Raw genomic sequence first — 19,024 nt, 5'->3', positions numbered from 1 at the left:
TGCGGTTTCCGCCCCGGCAGTATTGTGTGTAGTGTGGTGTGCTCGGTAAAGTATATGAACCCATTCTTTGGCAGATAGTGGCATTCCCAACTCTGTCTCCCATCGGGTTTGCGCCTTCGTGCGCTGCGGGTAGAGTTCAGAGATAAGGCGATGGTCGTCTTTTTTGCAGATCTGCCATTTTTCAAATGTTGTAAGAGGTTGTGACATTCTATTGTAATTGGGGGACATCGTGACCCAGTGATATAGTTGGCGAAATGCATATTCATCAGTAGCTAGGAGATCGTAGTCTCGCCTAAGCTGATCAAATGGGATCAGGCCTTCTGTGTCAAAGAGAGATCCAACTCTCTTGCATCCCTCTTCTCTCCATCTTTGGAACACTACTGAGGTCTACCCTGGGGGAATTTCTGGGTTGTCTATAATTGGAGTCATTGGCGAGGGAAAAGTCGTCCAGCCCTTTTTGATGACCACCATATCCCAAACCTTCAGTGTTGGGGAAGTAACTGGCGAGGAATATAGCTTCAGGCCCTGTGCTTGCGTGATAACCAGAGCTCCCGTCAGATGTTAATTCCAGCCGACGTCTGGCCCATGAAGTTCCAGTGCTTACCAGACAAGGGTCTGTTCCATTCCATTGACATAGCGAAGGCATGACGCCTGGTAGTACCCGCTAATCAAAGGAAGACCCACTCCCCCCTCTTTTTCCGGACGGACCATTTGGGCTAGCGAGAGGCACAGTTTATTTCCTCTTCATACAAATTTATTGATAAGGGTCTGCAATTGGGATAACGCCGCAGATATGCCTATCCAGGAGAAGTTGTTAAAACATAAGCAAATCACGTGCGTGAAGCACAGGCACCCTTGCACTATGGTGCAAGGATGCCTGCGTCGTGGGGAGATTGTTTATGTGCAGGAAGGGTTTTCTTTCTGCACATATACAATCAGAAATGGAATTTTCTAACTTCTGTGTGTGCTGCATTAGCGTACATAGAACTTGTAAAACATCATTGTTTTACTGAATGTTTATGTGCAGGAAGGGACACCTTTCTGTACATAAACAATAACTAGAGGGGATTTAATCTTCCTATAAGGGCTGCAGAATGCAGCACACATAGAAAGTGGGAATAAAGAAGAAATTAATACATTTCTTCTCGTTGCACCTCCCTATGTCTCTGTGGTATTCAGACGCATTTCCAGACTCACGATTTCTCGTAAATCTGAAAATGGGTCTGGTTTCATGGGTGTTACATGGGAACACACACAGATAAACCCATGGAACGGACCTTTCATGCAAAGTGCTGCATGCAAAGGGGCCATATTTACAAGTACATGAAAAGTCACGCAGGGTGGCTTTTCCTGTCCTTGTAAATATGGTGCACTAAAATGCGTTGCCGGAGTGTCACTTTTTGTGATGCACCTATTGCACAAGGGGCTTGTAAATCTGCCCCTTTATGTGTGTGTTGTAAAGTGCTCTGACATCCTACAGTGGCATGAGAGATGCTATAAAACAAATGAAATACATGTGACAGAAGGACTATGGAGGGATGAGAGGCACTGTTGGAGGGTCATTATAAGGGAATCATTGGAAGAACAAAATCAACAATTGATGGACAGAATGCAGAACAATGGCATACATTCACCCCAGTGCAGAGATCTGGGCCAAAATCCATTGTTTTTTTGTTCACCATGCCATTCCAGTTTGGACCCAGCCTTATGCAAATCTGTGTTGACCCTTCGCCCAATATGAACAGTCCAGCCCGAACTGCCAAACCAGTCCCTCCCTGGATTGGAAACAAGCAGCCCTCATCAGCCAGGATAGCTTGCAGGAGGTCGTTTACCAACTCCACCATGGCTTGCAGAGCAGAGGAAACAGGATGACAAAAGTCCGGTGGGCCCGCGCGGGCTGTCAGACATCTACTAAAACATTCTGTGTGATATGACTAATAATGTCGGGCTTAATAATAGGTATTAAACCCTGGCCTGCTCAATGCTCATCATGCCCCCAAATCAATAGTCCTATTCCCGGCAAGTCTTTTAAATTCACATAAACACAACGTTTCTCAAAACATCAGGGGAGCAGAGGCAAGAAAAAAGAGTGCAATCAGTTGCAGAAGGCAAGAAAAACGAGTGCAATCAGGGGGCAGAAGGCAAGAAAAACTAGTGCAATCAGGGGGCAGAAGGCCAGAAAAACTAGTGCAATCAGGGGGCAGAAGGCAAGACAACGAGCACAAACAGGGTGTCAGAGGCAAGAAAAACGGCACAAGCAGGGTGGCAGAGGCAAGAAAAACGGCACAAACAAGGTGGCAGAGGCAAGAAAAACAGAACAAAAAGGTTGGAAGAGGCAAGAAAAATGGCACAATCAGGGGAGCAGAGGCAAGAAAAGAGAGAGCAATCAGGAGCAGAAGGCAAGAAAAACGAGTGCAAACAGGGTGGCCGAAGGCAAGAAAACAAGCACAAGCAGGGGGCAGAGGCAAGAAAAACGGCACAAGCAGGGTGGCATAGGCAAGAAAAACGGCACAAACAGGGTGGCAGAGGCAAGAAAAGCGGCACAAACAGGGTGGCAGAGGCAACAAAAATGGCACAAACAGGGTGGCAGAGGCAAGAAAAACGGCACAAACAGGTTGGCAGAGGCAAGAAAAATGGCACAATCAGGGGGCAGAAGGCAAGAAAACGAGCGCAAACAGGGTGGCAGAGGCAAGAAAAACGGCGCAAACAGGGTGGCAGAGGCAAGAAAAACAGCACAAACAGGGTGGCAGAGGCACTGTGAAAGTAAGCGGTCTAAACCTTGACTTGGAAAACAAGAGTGGAAAAGGCGGACCTGGGTGCAGTCCATATTCTTTAATGGAGCTCTTTCATCAAGTGCCTGATAGCGTAAGGCTGGCGGGATCAGGGGTTGCCACAACTCAACACCTAACTGCAACACTGGCAGAGGTAAATTGCTCCCCTCTTCCAACCTCAGGATCCAGTTCCAATCAACCCTCTCTTCTATATTTGTCTAGACCGAATGAAAACCCCAAACTTTTGATCTTTACTTTAACCTTTAGCACATCACAAACTCCAGACATGCAGAAGTAGGTGAAGTAACATCAGCAAACCACACAAACTTGGCACATGGGTGGCCCACATACTGTAGGGGTGTATGCAGGTGTGTGGGTGTGAAACACTAATACAAACTATGTGGGGGCAGAGAATACAGCTGCCGCTGGCTCAGCTGCACCCACCCACGCGTTGGCATGCGTAGAACCCATAGGGTCCAGCCAGCTCGCTCTACAACACGCCGCCTTTGCAGGAGAGAACCTCTACTTACAGGCATTGGTGACAGAAAAGCTGTTGGAGGAGTCCAGGTGGTCTAAGTGATGGAACAGCTGGAAGGGCTTCTCTGTGATGTTTTGGTTTGTGTTATACAGCTGGACAGCAAATAAAAAGGCGCTGTGCTCCTGGATTGTGTTTCTCATGAAAAGTCCACCTATTGGTGTAGAAAAGTGCCCTGGGCCCCCGTGCAACCACAGACCACGACCTGCCCAGGCGCCTGGCTGGAAGGTTAAAGTCAGCCACAGCTGTGGTGCGATAGGACCCTTGGATCTCTGCACCTGCTGCCCCATTGAATGGCACGCCCAAGCCTTGCATTGCAAGAGTAAAGTGGCAATGGGACCCCCGGGGCTCTTTTCAATGCCAATCTAGCACCCTCTACAGGAGCCGCCCTGGCACTCGCCTGGCATCGCTGCACTCCAGACTTGGTCTTAATGAAACCTGCACCAGTGTCTCTCTTGACTTTCCAGGCACATCTGCACTGTCTCCCGCCCGGCTGATTTATCGTTCGCACCCGCCTAAAGTGTGAGATTGCAGCAGAAACAGTCGGGTATGCAGGTGCCATTTACCGTGAATTCATGGAAAAGGGAGCCGAAGGGGGCAGCTGATGTACTTTCATGAAGCGCCGAGTGGAGGGGAAACATTCTTACTAATTATGCACGTCTCTGAACAGAAAGGGACTTTGCTATGCACATCTTGCGCGTGTGCGCAGACACACACCGCGCGCACAGACACCGGCACACACAGCCCATGCGCCCCTAGACACACAACCCCCGCACCAAGGCCACATTTCGTTATCTTGCAGCCTTTGTAACGCACACATAGTTCCCCATCGCACTTGCAAGATGAGGCACACGCTGTGCTTTTTAAAATCATGCAAGGGAAATGGAATTTGAGATCAGAGTGAAGCAAGGCAAAAGTATTTTTATTTGACAAAGAGCAGACAATGAAATTCACCACCCTTCCTCCTGTTGAAAGCAGAGCCTGCTGCGGGCGGCCTGGCAGCTGGCTGCCATTGTGTCCATGTGGCATATTTCTTATCACAGAGCTGGCATCGTAAACAGCGTCGCTGCCCTTTTCAAGAAGTGTTGCATAAACAGGCCTGCCTCGAGCGCCCTTGAGGAGATAAAGTCCTAAGAAGTGATCCGCCATGGAAATGAAACTTTCATGAAATTTAAATTGAGCCTGGGTAATTCTCCACGAAGTTACTAGTCAAAGACTGAAAGTAGCTGGCTTTTCTCATTTTGCTTTCCAAATAGGAGCTAATGGAAACTATTGATCGCAGAGGCATTATCCAGCGGCTAAATATGATTGATTAGGCAACACAATAATCTCAAGGGTATAGAAATTCATTCCTTACCCTGCATTGCTACTTAACTTCTGCAATGACAATGTGACTTGGCCAATTTCAGAGCATCTCTGAGCCTGGCACCCAGGATCGATACGTTATCCCAGATCATCGCCGGCTGCATGGATGAGAAGGCGGGGGTGCCCTGCTGCTCTGCTAAATCACGTTCACTCCCATGGCCTCACTGGCAACTACTCGATGGCCAGTTAGCCCGAACCACCCGCCCTTCATGACACTGAAGGGCTTGACTGGGTTTTTACATTTGTAAACACAAAAAGGCTTCATTAGGGGACCGCGATTTAATTTACGGCTCGGCTTTTTTTTTGGTTGGTTTTCAAAGTAAGCTGAACAAGTCGAAAAGTACAACAAGAGTTTGGCTTTCCCGGAGCGCATCAGACACCCGTGCTCCTGGGAGGGAGGGAAGCGATGGCGTTCACCGGGCCAGGATACTGCTCTGCAGCTGCCCCCGTGTCCGCCATGTCCGCCCCTCTGCCCGGGCTGCATTGTGCGCCGCCATCTCACCTGGTAGGGCTCTTCTTTTCTCCCATGCTGCAGGGCAACGGGAGGAGGAAGGAAACTGCAGACTCCGCCACGAAAATGAGTAGTGGGATAAAGAAACGAGGCTGTTGCGGGCAACAATGGCAGCCGCAAACCCACTGAAAGAAAGAGAAAAGGCCCACCCTTCGAGCGCTGCACTGCCCCAAGACCCCACCCACACCGCAAACCTATCCTTAGACGCACGGGTGCAGAACATGGCAAAACATGAACAGATTACAGGCCTGTCCTCTGCTTGCTCTCCGACACCGCGCCTTGCATTGCCAACCGAAGAGAACAACCAAAAACAAAAAAATGGCGGCCGCAAGCTTCCTAATTTTTCGGAATCGGGGGCGTGTTTTTGGGTTCTGAGTGACGGGTGACGTCAAAGGGCGAAAGAACGCCAAAAACACACCCCCGAATCCGAAAGAGACGGGGCTTGTTTGGAGTGACTCCCTTCTCCTCCAATGGCTGGCCTCCGTTTAGGAAGCCAGCCAATGGAGGAGAATGGAGGAGAGAGGCGGGTTCAAATCCCCCTACCTCAAAAACAATAATTCTTCGGGACTCCGCTCTCACTGCTTCGCTGTAAGAGCTAGGTCCCTCAACCTAACGCGCCTTGCATTGCCAACCGAAGAGAACAACCAAAAACAAAAAAATGGCGGCCGCAAGCTTCCGAATTTTTCGGAATCGGGGGCGTGTTTTTGGGTTCTGAGTGACTGGTGACGTCACAGGGCGAAAGAACGCCAAAAACACGCCCCCGATTTCGAAAGAGACGGGGCTTGTTTGGAGTGACTCCCTTCTCCTCCAATGGCTGGCCTCCGTTTAGGAAGCCAGCCAATGGAGGAGAATGGAGGAGAGAGGCGGGTTCAAATCCCCCTAACTCAAAAACATTAATTCTTCGGGACTCCGCCCTCACTGCTTCGCTGTGAGAGCTAGGTCCCTCGACCTAAAAACTAGGAGGTGACACACATTTTCTTAGACCGTTTTAATCAGTGGAAGCCTCGGCGAAGGAGCCAGGTACAACTTTGGTTTGTTGATAGTGTACCCAACGATGTTGGGAGGTATACCATCATCTGGAGGTGGTCTATGACAGCCAGTTGTTGCGGTAAGGAAAGACTGGTATCACCAATCTCCGAAAGAGGGCAGCTACCAATGCCATCACTTTAATTAAAACCTGAGGAACGCTAGTGAGGCCAAAGTAGACTTCAGCAAACGGAAAATACTCCTATTCTACCTTGAACTGCAGATACTGGCAACGGAACTGCAGGACAGGTATATGGAAATATGTGCGCTGCAGGCCCAAGGACACCCTCCAGTTGCCTGGATCCAGAGCAGACAGGATCTGGGCCAACATAAGCATTTTACATTTGATTTGCCCTACCACAGGAATGAATTTCAGAGGCCAAATGTCCAAAATAGGCAGAAGGCCACCCCATCCTGCTTCAGAATTTGAAAATAGCAAGAGTAACAACTCTTTCCTCTTTCAGAGTCTGCTACTCTCTCAATAGCATGCTTGGAGAGCAACACCCCCACTTCTTGTAGATGAATATAAAGGTGTTCATCTGAAATTCTCTGATGTGGTGAGAAAAGTTTTCCGGGCCAAAAGAAAATGCAGGGCACAGCCGAGTTAATAATCTGTAAGACCCATATGTTAGATGTAATGGATCATCACGCTGTGAGGAAATCATGGATCCTGCTTCCCCTGGTGTGGCACCTTTGACAGGGATCAAGAGACCAGTGGAGCGTACAATAGCTCTACCTTGCTTAAAGTGCTCTAACAGCCTGCCTTCTCAATGAAAATTTGTGACCCATCACCGGGTTTATCCATGAGCAAGGCCTGTACATCCCGAACACATCCTGTGGAACACATCTATGCATGTCAACAAAGTACAACACTAGTGCTGACTGTCCTCCCCAGGCAATAAGTACTATCTAGGCCAGCGAAAATACAATATTTGGCCACATCTTGTTTATCAGTATTGTCTGAGCCAAAGCAGCCCTAAAGTCTTCAGTGACTGCTGTCGATATATCACTGGCCAGGTCCTCATGGGATGTTTATAAAACACCGGTAAGCAAACATCATTTACGGACTGCAGTGCCAGGCTGATGGAGGAAAACATACGCTTGCGAAAAGCTTAAAGCGTCTTGGATTCTCTAGCTGGAGGAGTACTTAGGAAGGAGCTGGAATTCACTTTATTGGTTGAGGTCTGAACCACAAGGCCCACTGGAGGATGTTTGGTAAGAAGATCAGGGTATTTACAGTTGGACAGGAATGGTGCTTAGACCAAGTGGCCAACTAGGTATCAGTGAGGACCTCGTTAAATGGGAGGTAAGACTCAAAAGTAGCTGGCCCAAGCTTCAAAACTTCTGTCAGAAAGTTTGTTTAGGTCTCAACTGAAGGTAGCTGTAAATCCAGAACCTCAGCTGCCCTCCGGACCACCACTGCCATAGAGACACTTTCTTATGCTGGTGGCCCAAGTGGCGAGCCCAGCCCTACTTTAAGAGAGGTGCCAAGCCCACTGGCATCTTGCAAATCCATGTAGAAAGCCTCTTCTGTGTAGTGAGAAGGGGGATAAAGCCATTCCCATCACCACCATCATCATCATCATCATACACATCCTGGGATATCCCTTCTAATGAGCCCAAAAAATAATTGACCTACTGCTGGTATGTACAGCCTCACAGAGGCACCGGGTCAGTCAGGGTACATGACGACTAGTTGCACTTTTGTGATTTCGTAGCATAAAATCGGTCAATACTGAGTGGTGTCAGATGTGTTTCGGATATCAGTATAAGTAAAAATTCCTCATCTGACATTGGTGGTAATAGGGCTAGCATTGATTTGGATGGGACTGGTGCAGGTCTTGGAGCTGAAACCTATGCCGGTGGGTTGTAATGGTCCCAAGGAGTCAGACATTGTGGTGGATGGATCCGCCAATAGGAACCTAACTGGGGGCGTCCTGCGATTCCTTAGTGTCCGAAAATGCATTAAAGGGAACCTGAAGATCATCAAAAATGTGCACCATTGCCTCCTTGAAGGCTTCAAATTGCTATTGTGTCACTAATAGCTGAAAACTCAGGCAGCACACAGATCAGATAAGGAATTTGCTCCACGACCGGACTCCTCGAAAGTGAATGACTGACATTGTGGCCCTCTTGCTCCTTCTCTTCAGGCTCAAATTGGTGGGATGAGGTCAAATCCAGTTTCCTTTTTTTACGTTTGCACTTGGACTTCGATTTACAGGAGGACTTTAAGCACACAGTGGACTGCTTGCTGGAACGGCCTTGGGAGCAGGACGGAGTCAGCGTACACAACTTGGAGTTAGACTAACACAAAAGATGCAACGACTTGTGTTCTGCGACATACAGTTTTGACTCCCAGATCGCACCGGGCATTTCCCCGAATGAAAGGAGGGGCCGGCTGGTTTTGTGGGCCAGTTTTGTCACTGGGGGAGGGGCGGTTTTGTAGCAGTACTGCAAGATCTGCCCCCTGTAACAAAAGCGGGAGCAGTGCTTCTTACTAGCACCTCCACTCCCACCCCAAGGGCTGGTCGAGCAGCAATCTGCCAGGGCTGGTAGCTGTTCCCAGTCCAGTCCTGGTTCTGCCCACTTCAAACAGTGGTCAAATAGAGGGCGGTGACGCCAAGGGTACATAGGCCATTGAGTACTACACTCCCCTAACACCCCTAATTTCAGTATTTAGGGGAGCCCCTGGCACCAGAAGGGCAGCTCCTGATAACCTGAAGAAAGAAGGATAAGAAGAGTTGCACAGCAACAATAAAAGACCCAGCAACTGACTTGGAGCCAACCCTGCTGGCCTGCCTGCTGACTTCACCTATCGCACTAAAAGTCAACTTGTCCTGCAGCTGCGGAGTACCTAAAGCCCGGGAGACCTGCTAGTCTTCGCCCGGGAACCAAGACCTCCAGAGGGACAGCAGAACTGCCCCCTGCTTCCTGCAGACAGCCAAAGAAAGACAAGACTACTCCAGGCCCGCCAAAATCCGATGCTGCCAGTCACCACTGCGTCCCAGCCCGTGTTGAAGTGGGCCAACAGTGTCAGCATGGTCCCCAAGCCCTCAAGGTACCGAGTCCACTGTTTAGCAACTCCTCATGAACTCCCCGACATCGCACGCAGCCTCTGTTGGAAGCCCCTTCACCCGCAAGTAAAACCAGACAGAGAAACCAGACACCCCAAAAACCGTATAAACCCAGATGCCCCGTCCAGAGAGAAGAGGACCAAAGGTATCCCGACCGGACGCCTCCCAACATTGCGAGAACCAAAGCCACTCGTTGGTTTCACCAGACTGGTCCCAAGTCCCCTTCCTGCAGCCTCTTTCTACCGCGACTGCTCTACATTGGATAAAATTGGGCACCTAATGTTGTTTTGCACCCCTGCACCCTGCCGCCTTAGTGCAGGTGCTGCTTTGGACCTTGACCACCACTCACCTTAACTCCTGGAGAAGGTATCCGTAAGTCGCGGACAAGAACTGGTAAACCGCATATGACTTTCCTCCCTTGGGATAACATTGCAAAAATCAGAAATTGCACTGTGTTGACTTTTTGAACAGAATAATATTCCGATTTAAAAATGCACTTATGTCACTAATTTATCGACCATTGTGTGTGATTTCAGATGTCTTGCACTCTTCTGAGTTGAGCCCAAGGCTGCTCAACCACACTACCCCCTAACAGAGCAACTTGGACTAGCCATAGCAAACCCCCTGTCCATTCATAAGGGAATCCCTGGACTCTTTAAACAATACATCTCAGTTTGATATTTCTTATAAAGAGCCAGCTTCCTACACACTTTGTCACCAAAAATGCAAGTACCGTCAAAGGGGATGTCCATAAAGAATGCTTGGACATTCTACGAAAAGCCAGTTGTCCTCAGCCAGGTGTGACGTTTAAGCGCCAGAAGTAATGGCTCTGCCCAGCGAGTTGGTAGTATCAAATTCGCAGAGAATAGGAAACTTTGCTGTCTCTCTACCAACTGCAATAGCTTGGGAGAGTACAGACAGCACTTGCGTAACACAATCACATACAGTACGGTAATGTCGGCCCAATAAGTATGTGATATTCACAGACCGCAGTGCAAGGCTAGTGGAAGAAAGAAGTCTCTTCCCAATTGTATCTAGCCTCTTGGATTCCCTATTCCGTGGTGTGGTAGGTGGTATAGGCCTGGGCTACCAGGCTCTCAGGGGTGGGGTGCCAGTTAAGGTAGGCTGAATTTGTGGGAGTGGGGCAACGGCAGTGGGCGATGGTTCTGTGCACAGGGGTGACTATGCAGGGCTAGGCCCAGGCCTCAAACAGAACATCAGTGAGGGCCTTATTAAAGGGGATTCAGGATTCTAAACAGGATACCCCGGGTTGAAGCACTTATATCAAGACATTGATTTTCACTTCCACTGTGGGTAGCATCAGGTTCAAAACCTCAGTTGCCCTCTAGATCACCAGGAAGGAAGCCTCTTCCTTCTTTGCCACTGAGGAAGGAGAGAGGAGACGAGTGTCTGGTGAGGTAACCAGACCACTGGCATCTGCCAGTTCCTCATACCAGCTATCTTTGGCCAAGGACTCTTCTAGGGAGGTCAGGAGAACTGTAGGGATCCTCAAATCCCCTCCATTCCTTCTCCTCACAGGGCCTTTTTGGAAATAAGGCTCTGTCTCAAATGCAGACCATCTGGGTCCTGTCGGCGTTGTGAAATGTCAGCCCGGCTTCGTATCACAGTCAAGAATCACAATGGAGTTGGCGCCTCCTGGGTGCCGGCAACAATGCCAGTGGAACGGACCCTGAAGGAGGTTGGTAAACTACAGCCAGAATATACAGTCACCACTTCTGGCACCATGACAAGGGATTGCAAAAGATGAGCGCCTCCTTTTAATAGTTGTTTAGTTTTAGAGAATGAACACTTATCCAAGACACACTGGCATAGAGAAAATGCGTAAACATTTTTTGTGAGGTGGGAGTGTGAAATCTGATTGAATGTTCAATTTAGAGTTCTCGATGTTGGAATAAAAGTTTATGTTGAAAATATGAATTAAAAAAACTCACCAGAGCGTGGGGTGCAGAGCCCTGCAGAACTCCACTGTGAATTTTTTTAAAGGTAGAGCAAAAAGAAGGAAGAGAGAGTCTGATAGCGGTTGTCGGAAAAGAGGAGAACCATTTCAGATCAGACTCTTTCATTCCAATATGGAAAAGGCAGTCAAATAAAGTTGCGTGAGATGGTACAGCAAGCTGCTGAGAGGTCCGGGAGAATCAATGTAGTAACAGTCTCCAAGCAGAGTGTCATTTGGATGTGGTTTGTGAAGGAGACCAGAACAGTCTCTGTGCTGACAGAGGTAAAACCCGAATTGTTAGATATCAACAATCATAGATGTCTAGATAAAGGCAGTGAGCTGTTGATTTTCTAGCCTTTCGGGGCTCTTGGACTGAAAAAAACCCTAGGGTTACATAGTATTGGAGGGTCAGATGTGGGTTTCTTCAACAGAGACAGAACAAGGGCTTTCTCCAGTCAGCAGGGACTACCCCTGAATCTAACTAGTGTGTTGCATAGACTGGTCAGGACAGAAGTGATAACCTCAACAAGCTTATATGCACAGGGGTCTAACAGGGATCCGGAAAAAATATATATGAAACTCTAAGAGAATTGAATCTACAGGAGCAAAAGGGTAGCGGGTAAGGGTGGAATTTGGCTCCCTGGCTATGGAATAAGAGGCAAGTGTCTGGTCAGAAGTGAGAGGATATTAACAATTTTTTAAAACCTAGCATTTGAAAAAAGTCTGAGTTCTTGAAAATGAGTGATGTTAGCATTTAGAAGCATTACGATTAGCTAAGCTCTAAAAAATTGAGAAGACTTCCCTAATGGAGGTCGGAGGCAGACTCAATGCTGGTTTGATAGAAGTGTATGGCCTGGCAAATAACTTGTAAACTTATAATAGGTCCATTTCTATCAGAACGCCTCAGTATTGTGGATAAGGATCTCTCAAATTTTCAAAGGAACACATCATATGCAACATAAAGACACATTAAGGATGCTTTCCATGCACAAGACGCCTCAAGACTTTAGACATATTTTCAATGCATTTAAGGCCATTTTTATAATGTCGAAATGGTACGTTGACCATACATGTAGTTTTCCATTTCTGTGTAAACTGAGAATTAAAGGAAAATGCTACTTACCCAGTATGCATCTGTTCTAGGCATGTAGAGCTGTAGAGTCACATGCTGTGCCTACCATCTAGTGTTGGGTCTGGATGTTTGCACTTTGTTTTTGTTCAAAAAAGTATTTTCCAGTCACAAGGTAGGTGACTCCTCCTTTCGGTGATAGTGCGCATGGGCATCGACTCCATTTTTAGATTGTTTGCCGCAGAGGGTGACAATGGAGTTAGTAAGAGATGTCCATGTATATATGTATCTAAGTAAGATGTAACTGCAACAGGTATAGGTACCCGGGGAGGCGGGTGTGCGCATGTGACTCTACAGCTCTACATGCCAAGAATAGATGCATACTGGGTAAGTAGCATTTTCCGTTCGAGGCATGTGAGCTGTCGATCACATGCTGTCCATAGACTATAAAGCAGTTATCTCCCAAAGCGGTGGCTAACCTGAAGCTGTTGCAGTTGTCTGAAATAGTGTACAGAAAACTGCTTGGCCCACACTTGCTTGTTGTCTTCTTAACACATCTACACAATAGTGTTTTGTGAATGTGTGAGGTGTAAACCATGTTGCAGCTTTGAAGGTATCATCTATTGGTGTATTTCCTAAGAAAGCCATAGAAGCCCTTAGTTTGCGTGTGGAATGCGCTCTAGGGGGAATTGTTAGTGTTCTTTTCGCTTTTACATTGCATATTTGCATGCACTTGACTCTCCACCCTGCAATGCCTATTTTTGATATAGGATTGCCTTTATGTGGTGGCGCAAAAGCGACAAATAGTTGTTTTGTTTTGCGGAAAGGTTTTGTCCTTTCTGTATAGTAAAGAATTGCTCTTTTCGCATCTAAAGTGTGTAACACACGTTCTGCCACAGAATCTGGTTGAGGGAAGAAAACAGGCAACTCAACAGATTGGTAGATATGAAAGGCAGAAATGACCTTTGGTAGAAATGTAGGGTTGGTGCGAAAAACCACTTTGTTTTGGTGTATTTGTAAGAATGGTTCTTCTATGGTTAGTGCCCGAAGCTCACCCACTCTCCTCAGAGATGTGATAGCTATGAGGAAAGCTACCTTCCAAGTGAAAAATTGTATTTCACATCAATGCAATGGCTCAAAGGGTGGACCCATTAGCCTGGTGAGGACAATGTTGAGATTCCACACTGGAGAAGGTGAAAGTCTTTGAGGAATGATTCTTTTAAGTCCCTCCATAAATGCTTTAATGACGGGCAGTCTAAAAAGAAACAGGAGTTGTCTGTTCTGTAGATATGCAGCTATTGCAGCAAGGAGTAAATGTATGGAAGAGTACGCTAGATTGGAACGCTGTATTTTATTTTATTTATTTATAAAGTTTAATATAGCGTGAACATGATCCCAAAGGATATCAGAGCGCTTTACAATAGTTGCAATACACGAAGTAGTAAATAGTAAATTATGTTTTGAACTGAACCGTCCAGTGGATCGTTCTGTCTGATTGTTATTGCAGTATATTACAAATCACTTCCACTTTGCTGCATAGCATGCCCTTGTGGTAGGACGTCTAGCCTTTTTGATAATATTCATGCAGTCTGGTGGAATATTAAGGTAGCCAAACTCAAGATTTCAGGTGCTAGATCGCAAGGTTAAGATGGCTGGGATCTGGATGTCTTATCTCTCCATGGCTCTAAGTGAGAATATTGGGGGTGAGGTGTAGTTTTTGGTGAGGAACTACCGAGAGCTCCAACAGGGTTGTGAACCAGCGTTATCGGGCCCATGTGGGAGCAACTAGGATTAATGTCGGGGTCGCCTGTCTGAGCTTCTGAACCACTAATGGAATGAGTGGGAGAGGCGGAAAAGCATAGGCAAATATCCCTGACCAATTCATCCATAGTGCATTGCCCTTGGACAATGGGTGTGGATGTCTGGATGCGAAGTTTGGGCATTTTGCGTTTAGGTTTGTGGCAAACAGATCTATGCCCTGGAAAAATAGGAGGAGAACTTGAGGGTGGAGTTCCCATTCATGGGTCTGTTGTCTTTGACGACTGAGCAGATCTGCAATCTGATTGTTTACTCCTGGAAGGTGTTCAGCAAGGAGAAACATTTTGTGACGTATGGCCCATCCCCAGATGGTCTGTGCTAGCTGCAACAGCTGGAGAGTGCCCCCCGCCCCGTTTTTGTATGTAGTACATTGCTGTCATGTTGTCTGTATGGATCAGGGCAGCTTTGCCTACTAGATGAACTTGAAACGGTTTGAGTGCTAGAAAAATCGCTAGCAGCTCTAGATGATTTATGTGAAGCTGCTTTTGTTCCAGGCTCCACATGTCCTGAATTGTATGCGTCTGAAGATAAGCTCCTCAACCAGTGAGCGATGCGTCTGCTGTTAGCAATATCTGTGGAACCAGGTCTATGAAGGGCAGCCCTTTTGATAGGTTTTGTTTATTCCACCACTGCAGGGAGCGATGGGTGCGGCCGTCCACCAACACTAGATCTGTTAAGAGACCCTGAGCCTGGTTCCACTGACGTGCTAAGCACTCCTGAAGAGGTGACGCATCTGGACTCTAGTGTAAGGGACTATTAGAATGCAAGACGCCATCATCCCTAGTAACTGCATGAACACTCCAGCTGGCATTGAGTGTTGAGGCTGAAACTGAAGGAGTAAAGTTTGTATGTTGCAGGATTCTGTCTGGATTTGGGTAGGCCAAAGCCTTTTGTGTATCTATTGTGGCTCCCAGATACGGCTGTGTGTTGGATGGATGTAGATGGGATTTGGACAGATTTACTGTGAATCCAAGATCGTGAAGCAATTGCACTGCTTTGTGAGTGTGACGCAGACAGCTTTTTTGCGAGCTGGCTTTTATGAGCCAGTCATCCAAATATGGGAAGACGTGAATGTGTTGTCTTCGAAGATGAGCTGCGACTACTGTTAGGCACTTGGTGAAAACCCTGGGTACGGTAGTTACTCCGAATGGGAGCACCTTGAACTGATTGTGCTGGCCTGCTAATACGAACCTGAGGTATTTGCGGTGAGCAGGGTGTATTGGGATATGGAAACAGTCCACAGTAGACACAAAGTCACCTTGTTGAAGGAGCGGTAGCACTTGCTGGAGTGTGGCCATGTGAAAGTGGTCCGACTGAATGTGTATATATTTAGTTCTCTGAGGTCTGGTATAGGCCTGAGAGAGCCGTCCTTTTTGGGAATCAAAAAGTACAGAGAGTATACTCCAGTCCCTTGAATTTTCTAATGAGACTGGTTCTATAGCTCCTTTATCCAACAGAAAGAGAACTTCTTTTTTTAGAAGGGTAAGATGTTCCTGTGACATTGCGTGTGATCGTGGAAGGATGTTTTGGGGGAGTGTTTGTAAGTTCTAGGCAGTAACCATTTTGGATAATTTGTAAAAACCCACTTGTCTGAGGTGATGGTGTTCCAAGCCGGGAGAAATTGAAAGACGTCCCCCCTACAGGAGTGGAATGATAGGGGGTAGCGGAAGGAAGTCACTGTTTGTTATTTGCAGGGGACGTGCGTGTGGAGTTCCTTCTCCCTCTTCCCTTACCATTGTTTCCTCTAAAGCCTCTTCTAAAATAGCCTCTTGAGGAGGGCGATTGGTTGTTGCCTTGTAAGAGGAGGAGGGATTTTCTGTGGTAATATTTTTGGAGCCATCCCTGTAAAAGGAGAACTGAAAGGAACCCCTACTCGCAGGTAACTTTAAAGCCTCAATGGACTTTGCGACATCAGTATCCTTCTTCATTTTTTCCAGCAAGGTCTCCACTGCTGGACCAAAGAGGTGTTCCTTATCAAAAGGCTGATTAAGAATGGAGGCCTGTACCTCACGTTTGAAATCTGAAATTCTCAACCAGGCTTGTCTACGTAGCAGTAAGTGCTGGTGTCTGCTGCGCACGCTGTTGTGTCTGCTGCATCTAATGCGCACTTGATGGAGGTATTGGTGATAAGTTTGCCCTCCTGGATAAGATCATTTGCCTTAGATTTGTGCTCATCAGGCAGAAATTGCATATGTTTTTCTAGCTCATCGTAATGAGCCCTATCATATCTAGCAAGCAAAGCCTGAGTATTAGCAATGCACCAGTGATTAGCTGCATGCGAGGCGACCCTTTTGCCAGAGGCATCAATTAACTTGGACTTCTTATCAGGAAGAGGGGCCTCACCTGTGGTCTGTGAGTTAGCTCTCTTGCGAGCATTAGAAACCACAAGAGAGTCTAAGGGCAGCTGACCTTTGATGTAGGCAGGGTCAGTAGGTGCTGGCTTATATTTCTTCTCAACCCTGGGCGTGATGATTCTTGCCCTTACAGGATCTTTAAAAACCTCATCTGCATGCTTAAGCATCCCCTTAAGCATTGGTAGTGTATGTGTAGTTTTCTGAGTGGAGCTTAAGGTTTCAAACAAGAAGTCCTCCTCTAAAGCCTCCTTATGAAGTTCCACCCCATGGTAATGAGCAGCCCTATTAAGAAGCTCAATGTAGCCTATATTGTCGTCATGTGGTGGTGGCCTGGATGGGTATAAGTTAGGTCTTTGTGTGGATCAGTATCATAATCCTCCCATGGGTCAACATCTTGTGGCCTATCCTCATCTCCATCTCCTTCATCCTGTGGGTCAGGTGATAGTGGTGAATTAGTGGGTGTGATGAGTAACTGAGGATTAGTAGGTGAAGGAGGTGGCACATAAGGTGGTGAAGTGTTTGTACCTACATTCCTTTCCTTCAGGGGCATGTGGTGCTCATCTTGTTGGCCCAAATTCATTTTTTCAGGCAATTTGGCATGAATATGTCGAGTATCTGGGTTAATAACAAGTTATTTTTGTTTCCTATCCGAAGGTGTAACATAGGACCGAGGCTCTTTTGTCGGAGTCTTTTCATCTTTACTTGCAGTTTTCGGTGTCGAAAGTTTTGGCTCTGAACTCTTCGGTACCGAAGATTTAGGCTTCGACAAAGAAGAAACGTGGACCAAGATGTGCTTGGATTTCGACGCCGAGAATTTCGGCTCGGGGCCTGCATGGGGCAGACTCGAGCCGGAAGGCTTTTCTTTGTGTTTCGGCGCCGGGCCCGCGGGCGAGGTGCTCCAAACTTTTTCTCGGTGCCGACCTGGCCTGCAGGCAGAGGAAGGACCGGGACCTTTTTGTCTTTGGTTGTTGGGGCAAGGGGGTTTCTGTACTCACAGTATGCTGACCCGATGTAACTTGCTCCTCTTCTTCCATGTCGGATCCAGCCTCAGAGACATGTTCCTCTTCCTCAGCTCCTTGAGGGTGTTTCTTCTCATCGGAATCTTCGCTGAAGATGTCCGGTACAGAGCCGCCTTGGTGTTTCATCTCGTGACGTCGAGCCCGACGGTCACGAAGCGTCTTCTTTGATTGGAACGATCGGCACGCATCGCAGTCTTTCTCGTCGTGTTCCAGGGACAAACAGATTGCACACTTTGTGCAGGTCGGTGCACGGAAACTTGGCACGACATCTGGGACAGAGCTTCAATGTAGTCTGTTCCATCGACAGCTATCGAGCCCGGTGCGGGTAGGCCCAAAGGCCCTCCACGAGTTTTCCGATCAATGATCTTTAAGTCGAAACGATACGTGGAGAATGGGGAACGCGGTCGAGAAACCATACTGTCAACAGTAGTGGATTGCATGTCGAAGGGAACCCGAGAAACGGTGCGGAACCGGAACGCAGCAATTCACATCCGAAGGCAGAAAAAAAACAATCTAACAATGGAGTTGATGCCCATGCGCACTATCACTGAAAGGAGGAGTCACCTACCTCGTGACTGGAAAAGACTTCTTCAAACAAAAACAAAGTGCAAACATCCGGACCCAACACTAGATGGCAGACTATGCACAGCAGGTGATCTACAGCTCACATGCCTAGACCTATTGATAATTCTCTAATAAATTATGGAATGATTTTCAAACCATACCGCAATCCCAAGAGAAAAAGAAGTGTTGAACAATTAGCATACTAGGTGCTGGGACAGGAGAAATGACCACAGACTGAAAGGCTTTGTGGTGCAAGAATCCACCCAGGATGGTATAGTTGCACAATCCCAGTTAATGCAAGAGAACATTTCAAGCGCAAAGCATATATATTTTTTAAAATGTATATATTTTCAGGGGTGTTTAATCTTCAATGTCCACAGAGATAAACACAACAATGTACAAATTATGTGTCCCCCCTTCTATGTTGAGTAAAGGAATTGTAACTGCATGGCCAAGTAACATCAACTCCTTCACAAGCATGGGTTAGAATGAGAGTATGTCCACCTATAGTAAACTAGTGTAATTCCAAAATCCACTGAATAGACTTCAGTCTTCACCAATGTGGTTCCTTTAAAAGCCAAGCAGAATATTTTCAACCAGACAATTAAGTATTGCTCAAGACGTTCTGGTCCATTCTGTTCTTCTAAATGTGACGAGAGAACGGAGTTCATACGACCAGTGATCACGCACAGTGACATACACATGCCTTTCTCTTCAGTTGTCTACCAAGCCTACTGCTTTATCTCTTTACAAACTCAGGGCACAGTTGGTGATCTTGGTCCATAACATTGCTAATGCTCAGCAGAATATTGGCTTCCTGGTAAGATTGTCTCCATAAGTGCTGCTGGATTTAGTGTTGAGATGTAGCTCAGCTGCCCGGGCTTCCCAAGAGAAACCTGAAACATATAAGATAAGTTATTGTTGGGTTTTTCTTATTTAAGTTGTGGTCATTTATAGGGCT

General features: G+C 47.1%; 1 protein-coding gene across 1 annotated transcript in view; it reads right to left on the bottom strand.

Moving 5' to 3' along the window:
* Positions 1-18,390: 18,390 nt before the first annotated feature.
* MMS19 (MMS19 cytosolic iron-sulfur assembly component) overlaps positions 18,391-19,024 on the bottom strand; it is a 466,622-nt gene continuing 465,988 nt past the window's right edge. Inside the window, exon 31 of the mRNA XM_078643578.1 lies at positions 18,391-18,959. Coding sequence (XP_078499704.1) covers positions 18,932-18,959 — 28 coding nt within the window. The 3' untranslated portion in view covers positions 18,391-18,931. The remainder of the gene's footprint in view (positions 18,960-19,024) is intronic.

This window comes from Lissotriton helveticus, chromosome 5_1 (genome assembly GCF_964261635.1).
Source record: "Lissotriton helveticus chromosome 5_1, aLisHel1.1, whole genome shotgun sequence".
Classification (NCBI taxonomy): domain Eukaryota; kingdom Metazoa; phylum Chordata; class Amphibia; order Caudata; family Salamandridae; genus Lissotriton; species Lissotriton helveticus.
This window is presented reverse-complemented; position numbering and strand designations above follow the sequence as displayed.